The sequence below is a fragment of the Macaca thibetana genome, chromosome 5 (assembly GCF_024542745.1).
Source record: "Macaca thibetana thibetana isolate TM-01 chromosome 5, ASM2454274v1, whole genome shotgun sequence".
Taxonomy (NCBI): domain Eukaryota; kingdom Metazoa; phylum Chordata; class Mammalia; order Primates; family Cercopithecidae; genus Macaca; species Macaca thibetana.
The window spans coordinates 135,668,683-135,676,276 of NC_065582.1; the positions used below are offsets into that span (position 1 = coordinate 135,668,683).

Sequence of the window (7,594 nt, forward strand, 5' to 3'; positions counted from 1 at the left end):
CCCTAATTATCAAATTAGATGTTTATGCCAAAATATAATGTAACCATAGCCACATTTTATCCAATTCAGATTTTTAAGTATAACATGACAAAATAATATTTATGAATATAATCTTCACATCAAAAAAATAAATTAGCCAAGTACAATGGCTCATATCATAATTCCAACCCTTTGGGAGGCTGAGAGGAGTTCAGGGCCAGCCTAGGCAACAAAATGATACCCTATCTCTACAAAATACAAAAAAATTAGCCGGCTAGGGTGGCACATGCCTATAGTCCCCACAACTTGGGAGGCTGAAGTGGGAGGATTGCTTGAGCCTGGGAGGTTGACGCTGTAGTGAGCCATGATCATAGACTGCGAGGCCGTACTCCTAGAGGTTCTGATGCAGTAGGTCTGGGGAAGTGTCTGAGAACACGTGCTTCAACAAATTTCCAGGTGACGTTGATGCTGCAGTCCAGGAACCACACTTGAGAACCACTGCTTTAGCTTAATAAAAAGTAGCACATGTATTTATGATTTAATCTGTCATGTTATTAAGCCAGATTTAAAGGTAAAAAGATTTTAAAAGTTGTTATTTACTGAAGTTCTTACTTAGAAGCTACCAATATAATTTCTGACAATCATTACCAGCATCTAATTTGGCATGTCCTTAACACAGCCTCTAACTTGCAAAAAAATTTATCCCTTTTTATAGACAAGGAACTAGGCCCAGAGTGCTAAAGTTGCATTGTTAAGTGACAACCCCCAGCAGCTAAGAACCTACCAGAGTGTACCAGGCACAGTGCTAGTTAAGAAAAAGGTAAGTTAGATAGAGCCCTGTCCTCAGGGTGTTCATTCTGGCAGACTAAACAAAAAGCAAGGTGCTAGGAGAAAAGCAGAGAGAAGAAAGTTAACATCTACTTCCAGGGTAATACACACCATTAGCTCTTAATCCATGAACCTCACAATTTAGATTTTTGTAGAGTCTTTTATCAGACTTTGTTTCCTGTAGCTCTGCTCCAACCTGACTGTCTTCTCCCTAAGAACCCAAGTTTTCATATCATTCATAAGATCCTAACAGGAGTTCCATAAAACTCATGAAGTGGAAGGCTGATGGGCTGACTTTCCAGTATGGCAGCAACTGTCCCTTATTTGTCTAAAATGACATGTTTCTGAAATATATGCAAGGACCCTGGATTTTTTAAAAACAAGATACCTTCTTAATATTACTGTTTCTTTGCACTTAAAACAAGCCTGTCCAACCCACAGCCCTCATGAGGCCCAGAATGGCTTTGAATGTGGCCCAACTTAAATTTGTGAACTTTTGTAAAACATTATGAGATTTTATTTTTCCAATTTTTTTTCTTAGATCATCAGCTATCGTTAGTGTATTTTACTGTGGCTCAAGACAATACTTTTTCCAATGTGGCCCAAGGAAGCCAAAAGATTGGACATCGCTGACTTAAAACTTAATTGCAGCTGTCTTTAACGATGTCTAGTTTTGGGAGAGGCAGCACAAGGCAGAGCATCTGGGTGGTGGTGGGGTTGTGCCCGTGGAGAGAGGTGGCTGCGGCTGCTGGTGAGGGGGGAATGATGTTTGGTTTAATCAACAGTATTACTAATATGGATTTCTTTCACTCAAGACATGTGAGTATCCAAGACATACTGCAACAGCTAAGTTTTGGTAGAGAAGACAGAGCCAGCCAAGGAAATACAAGCTAAGAAAACTGAGGATCTACTAGACAATCAGAGTCAAAAAACAGGAGTGGTTGTAAGGACATCCAGAAACAATTTCACGAAGGGTGTAGTCAACAGCGTCAGGTAAGTTATTGAGAAGTCAGGTAAGGTAAACATTAAAAGTAACACGTCTTAGTCATCAGATCTTAAGTGAGAGCACAGAACCCAGAATTAGAGTGGGGTAATTTACTAAAGTTCTTACTTAGAAGCTACCAACATAATTATTGGAAATCATTACCAACATCTAATTTGGCAAGTCTTTGAACCAGAATCTAACTTGCCTAACAATTTATTATCCCTTTCTTATAGATGAGGAATTAGAGGAATTATGTGAGGTAAGGAAACAGACAGAAAGGATAACTGGTTTGATAAATGTGACTGTGAGGGAAGGAAAGAGGTTCAGTGGTAGCAGGATAGGTAGGAATGGAAGGGGTTGAGAGATGACTAGTATTTTGTTTTCAAAATGAGAACTAGTATGGACCATGAAAGCATTCGCTTCTATTGACTTGCACCAATATTATGGTAATGATAGGAAAAAAATTTTTTTATTCCAGCAAAAAGCATTACCATATAATTTTTCAATTCCCTTGAACTGGGCATAAAGGTCTCTCACTTTGCTGGGTAATGAATAAAAAGGACCAAGGTCATTTGATGATGACTCAATTGTTTTCTTAGCAACATTAATTTCCTCAGATAGGAGAGTGTCTTTGAGCTGTTTACTTCTAGAAAATACTGGTGTCTGGGCCTTGGCATTTCCAGTCATGGCACTTTTTAGATGATCTTTAATACTTTTTCTCCTGTTCATATCTGAACTAATTCTGACTTTGGAAGAGGCCTCATCATTTTGCTGGGGTTGCTCTATGCAATTATGGGGCAGTTCCTCATTCACAGTGTTGTGAGAGGATGACTTCCAATCCCTTTCTTTCATAGAACAATTGCCCAAATCATTTGAAGACTTCTGTAAATTTTCAAAGTATATGGCCTGTGAGGAAGGTACATCATACAAAAGATCAGCTCCAGGTTCAACAGTGACACCTTCATATCCACTCTGGTTCTCTGTGTGCTTATCAGTTTGTAATTCAGTAAGGTTGCCTATGGTAGTAATGCTGAGTTTGTTTTTGATACTTTCTGAGTAAAGATTTTCAGTGGCAAAATCTGTAGCATGTTTCTTATGTTCAGGAAGTTGCATATATTTTTGTTCCAGGTCGTCAACTTGAGCTATAAAGGAGTTTTCAGTAAAGCTATCATAGTCACCAAACATGTCCTCTTCACTGTCATTATGCTGCAAAGAGAACAAACACGCTTATGGTCAATTCCAGTTTCATTAAGAATAAAAGCTTCACCAGCCTGGCCAACATGGTCAAACCCAGTCTCTACAGAAAATATAAAAATTAGCTGGGCACACTGGCACTCTCCAGTAGCCCCAGCTACTTGGAGGCTGAGGCATGAGAATTGCTGGGAAGCAGAGGTTGCGGTGAGCCGAGATCGTGCCACTGCACTCCAGCCTGGGCAACAGAGTGGGACTCTGTCTCAAAAACAACAACAACAACAACAACAACAACAAAAACCCAAAAACCACTTCAGCCTAGGGCTGTACCAAGTATATAATTATATGGTCACATATGGATCATAGACCTATATGTAAATAGATGTCATCACCAATTTACAGCTGACGAAATGGAGGCCCAAAGAGGTTAAATTACTTGGCTAAACAGCAGGTTTAGGAGTGTTACGATGATACTGAGATTCTAATTTTTGAGACAAGGTCTGGCTCTGTCACCCAGGCTGGAGTGCAGTGGCTGCAGCCACTGCACGATCACAGCTCACTGAGGCCTTGACATCCTGGGCTTAAGTGATCCTCCTGCCTCAGCCTCCCAAGTAGCTAGGACTACAGGTGCAGGCCACCACACCCAGCTAATTAAAAAAAAAAAACTTTTTTTTTTTTTTAATAGAGACTGGGTCTCTGTTGCCTAGGCTGGTTTTGAACTCGAACTTCTGGGCTTAAATGATCCTCCCATCTCGGCCTCCTAAAGCACTGGGATTACAGGCATGAGACACCGCACTTGGCCAGATTCTAATTGTTAAAGCTATACTAAAACAGCAGGAAGACTGGTAGACGTCTACTGAAATGTCAGTGCATTCGAAGTTTCTGATAACTGCAGCGCTTCCCTCTCAGACTACAATCTACAGAGACTGGCCTGTAACAGAAACATGGTTGTACCCCTAGACACTCCAAGGAGTTCCTAGGAATTCGGAATTGAGACTGATAATCTGAATACTGACTTGGAGTGGTCTACTACACATTAGAAAAACAAACCTGGAGGCAGCAATATAGTAAAGTGATTACGACAACAGGATTTGGAGCAAGAACTGTAGTATCTCAACTTTTCAGGGCCTGATTACTGTTGTAAAATCTAGACAATGTAACTAGTTTAACATAATGGGTCTTCAATAAACAGCAGATTTTATTTGTACAGTAGGAGCTGCAGTTATTTGGAAGCCTAGATTTGTGTTTCCGTCAGCCACTTATTTGCTGCGTGTACAACTTTTATGTCTCGGGGTTTACATTTCATATTTATATAGAGGCAATCAATACCTCCTAAGTGCCGATTAACAGTGGTAAAGAAGAGAAAAGTAAACGAAGGCGATAAAACTGGTCAACTCTTTGCATCTGGGAAGGATGCCAAAAGTTTGCAGTTTCAAGTTCCAAGCCCTTCGTACCTGGTCTCCCACCCCTCTGTCAGTGGGCATGCGACGTAGGAGGTCCGGGTTTGTATCACCACCTCCAAGGACGAGACATTCGGGGGAATCTGAGAGTAGAAGGGGCTGTACCTCGACCGGCAGTACGCCCGCGGTTTTCCGCCGCCTGTTCTCAGCCACCATTTCCTCCTCCTCTTTCCCCTCATCTCCGGGCTCGAGCTCGGCCGCGGTGGGAGCGACAAAAATGCACCCCAGGCTTGGACGGTTCCTTTTGGGGAGAGACACCCGCCGGCGGATGCGGGAACCACCTTCATCCATGGCAAGGATCCAGGGCCCTATTCAGACGTCGTTCTCAGTGACCCAGAAGCTAAGCCCAAATGGAAAGGAGAGTGGGAGGCCAGCGCCCGCTTCTACATCCACCTTGGGAAAAGACCCCAAGTTAGTGCTCTGGGCTCGCGGACCGGAAGCAAGCATAAACTTCTACGTTCTCCTTCTCCAATCATAAGCCTCACGTGACCTGCAGCGTAGCGAGGGCTAGAACAGTAAGGTGCTGCGCATGCGTATTGAAAAACCTCACCTACTCTCGCGGGTCCTCAGCGTTCTCCTGCGGAACCTTTGAACCGCGTACTCGAGTCCACAGCGGAAAAGCAGAGGAAGGGGCCTTTGGAACGATTCGGAGCGAAAGGAAGTGGAACAAACGCGGAACCATGGCGGCTATGGTTGCTGTTTGCGGTGGTCTAGGGAGGAAGAAGTTGACACGCCTGGTAACGGCTGCTGTCAGCCTTACACATCTCGGGACTCAAACGAGTAAAGTCTCCATATTCTATGCTCCGTTGTAGCGTTGCAGGCATTAACCTTAGTCCTAATGGTTGGTGGAGTCGTCCCTGTTAGCAAAACGACTCTAGTTTCTAGGCAATTTTCTCCAAGATGGTTGGGAATCTGTAATCGCCTTTGACTGTTTTAGAGTCGTCTAATCCACTCCTTTCTTTAAACGTATGAGGAAGCTAGAGTGGTTCTTAATTAAAAAGCAGAGACTTTCCTAAGATCTCCGGATAATCTTAGTGAGGAAGGGGCATTTCCAGAGTCGCCCAGTAGCAAATTCCAGTTGTCTAAGGTCCCCAAACTGAACAAAATTGTGTAATTTTTGCCATTTTATCTTCTCTGTGTTTCTCTATAAATTCTGTCTGGGACGGGTCTGTTACTCATTTTCTTTTTGTATGATAGTGCCTGTTGCTTCTCCTGTAAGAATTTGCATTAAGAATTTTCTCTAACCATGGAATGAAGGGAAAATCAATGTCAGAAAGAGAGCAGGTATGGGTGGGAAAATACGTGCTTTTGCCCCAAAGCCCTGGAAAGCACACCCATGTTGAGTCTTACTCTGTCCCAAATATAAAGGTTTTTAACGAGTCATTCTGAATATAATGAATACAAAACCGTTAATATCGTGTCCCTTAGTTCATCCTGTCTCCATAAAAACAAAAATATTTAGCTATTCAGCTATGAAAAATAAATAGTTAATTGCTGTTTCTGTTTAATCACAGTGCTTTGGAGAAGAGGTTGTTCACAATATAAACAGGTATCCAGCAACGAGGACCTGGTAAGAATTTTTTTTTCTATTAGTAAGGCATTTGCAAATATGACCAAATTTTTTTTTCTTTTTAAAACGAGAACTGGTATTAGACTCTAACATCTTTTATTTTAGCTACTTGAATAGAGTTCTGCTGTAGGACAAAACAATTAGATAATTACTCTGAGTTCAGAAATGATGATGAATTGATTGTAGTCAGTTGAGTTTTGAACTAGGGGAATTCCTAGATTAGAAGCAAAGCTGCTATAATACCATATTTTTCTTCCTAGATCTTAAATTTAAGGATGTGTGATTTGGGAATCGGTTTCTTTACATAGCCCTTTATAAGCAAATGATTTGGGAATTTTAAAAGGTAGTTTGGGTGAGTAGAATTTTAGATAACTGAAAAGAGACTGTACAAAGCTTAGCTATAGGTTGGCTATAGTATTAGCATGGACTTGAAAGCACAGGTTCTTACTATATGCAAAGGTACTTTGACACTAATCAGACCATACAAAGCACTTGGCACAGAGCTGAATAGTCGTCACGTGAGCTGAATGTAAATTGGAAAGTTTGAAGAATTGGAAAAAACAAAAGAACTTGTCTAGTTTCTCTGAGCATCTGTCTTGGTAATCTAATCCATGCACCATACTTTAAGAAAGTAAAGGGACATTATTCCTTTTTTAGTTCATAAATCCCACTTTGTCTCTAATCAAAGTTATGGACCCTCTCCACAGAAAAAGGCACAAAGTTCCATTCATTTGAAGTTTTGCATACGATTACAGGGAGTCATGGGCTTCAGAGCCATTTCTAGATTAAGAACCTCTATCCTGGAGACAGCCATACTGACAGTAGGAGGGAGGCACTGTGGCAGAAGCATTAGGGCAGTGGTGGTAACAGAAAAGCCAGAAAGGCTAATGCAAACTTATATAGTAGCCTGGGGTGATAAAGTCAAAACAACCTTTTATTACAGTAAGTCATGGGCCATTATGTATAAAAATAGTGAAAAAATACTTGATAGAGACATGGAGATGGATAAATTAGGGATTGCACTCATTTAAGAATGCCGTATGTTATCTATTGTGTTACAAGTTTTCTTAAATCTAAAAATTTTTTCATTATCTACAATCTGAGCAAAGCATTGCAACAATCACTTTCTTATCAGACATCATTTTTGTTCTGCCGTAAACTTTTTTATTCTACAAAGATTGTACTTTATTCCAGAATCTTCCCATGAGTTCATTTGTAGGCTAAACTGAAACAAAATAAAGTGCTTATATAAAATATGTACACAGTAAGAAAGGTATAACTAATCCTTTGAATGGATTTGAATGTAGAATAGTAACCTTTTAAAATTCAGAATTAACACATTCTATTATCACACTTTTCATTTTTTTCCCTAGCCCATTACAATGGAAAATCCTTATAAAGAACCTCTTAAGAAATGTATCTTGTGTGGAAAGCGTGTAGATTATAAGAATGTACAGGTGAGATCTGGTTTTACTTCACTATATTTTAGGGTTTTTCTTCTGATAGATCTGCTTAAAGAGAATCAAGTCAGTTTATAGCAGGCTTTTGTAGAGGTAACTGTTTTAGCAGCTTCATAATTTC

At 40.5% G+C, this 7,594-nt stretch overlaps 2 protein-coding genes across 15 annotated transcripts in view; one reads left to right on the plus strand and one right to left on the minus strand.

The window, feature by feature from the left end:
* The window catches only part of HELQ (helicase, POLQ like), a 48,980-nt gene extending 44,023 nt beyond the window's left edge, over window positions 1–4,957 (minus strand). For 8 of the 10 annotated variants that reach the window (XR_007725635.1, XM_050790120.1, XM_050790119.1 and 5 more), the window contains exons 1-2: window positions 4,438–4,957; window positions 2,284–2,998 (exon numbers count right to left, since the gene is read on the minus strand). Coding sequence is in view for 8 of the 10 variants with exons in the window: in XM_050790120.1 (XP_050646077.1) it covers window positions 2,284–2,998; window positions 4,438–4,734 (1,012 nt within the window). In the remaining 2 variants the exon portion in view is untranslated. The remainder of the gene's footprint in view (window positions 1–2,283; window positions 2,999–4,437) is intronic. The other 2 variants (XM_050790118.1, XM_050790123.1) reach the window with 2 other exon arrangements.
* MRPS18C (mitochondrial ribosomal protein S18C) overlaps window positions 1–7,594 on the plus strand; it is an 856,900-nt gene that overhangs the window by 846,595 nt on the left and 2,711 nt on the right. For 3 of the 5 annotated variants that reach the window (XM_050790194.1, XM_050790195.1, XM_050790193.1), the window contains exons 2-4: window positions 5,107–5,223; window positions 5,958–6,013; window positions 7,387–7,470. In XM_050790194.1, the coding sequence (XP_050646151.1) occupies window positions 5,124–5,223; window positions 5,958–6,013; window positions 7,387–7,470 (240 nt within the window). In that variant the 5' untranslated portion in view covers window positions 5,107–5,123. Of the gene's footprint in view, window positions 1–4,983; window positions 5,224–5,957; window positions 6,014–7,386; window positions 7,471–7,594 lie in introns of those variants that run through there. The other 2 variants (XM_050790196.1, XM_050790192.1) reach the window with 2 other exon arrangements.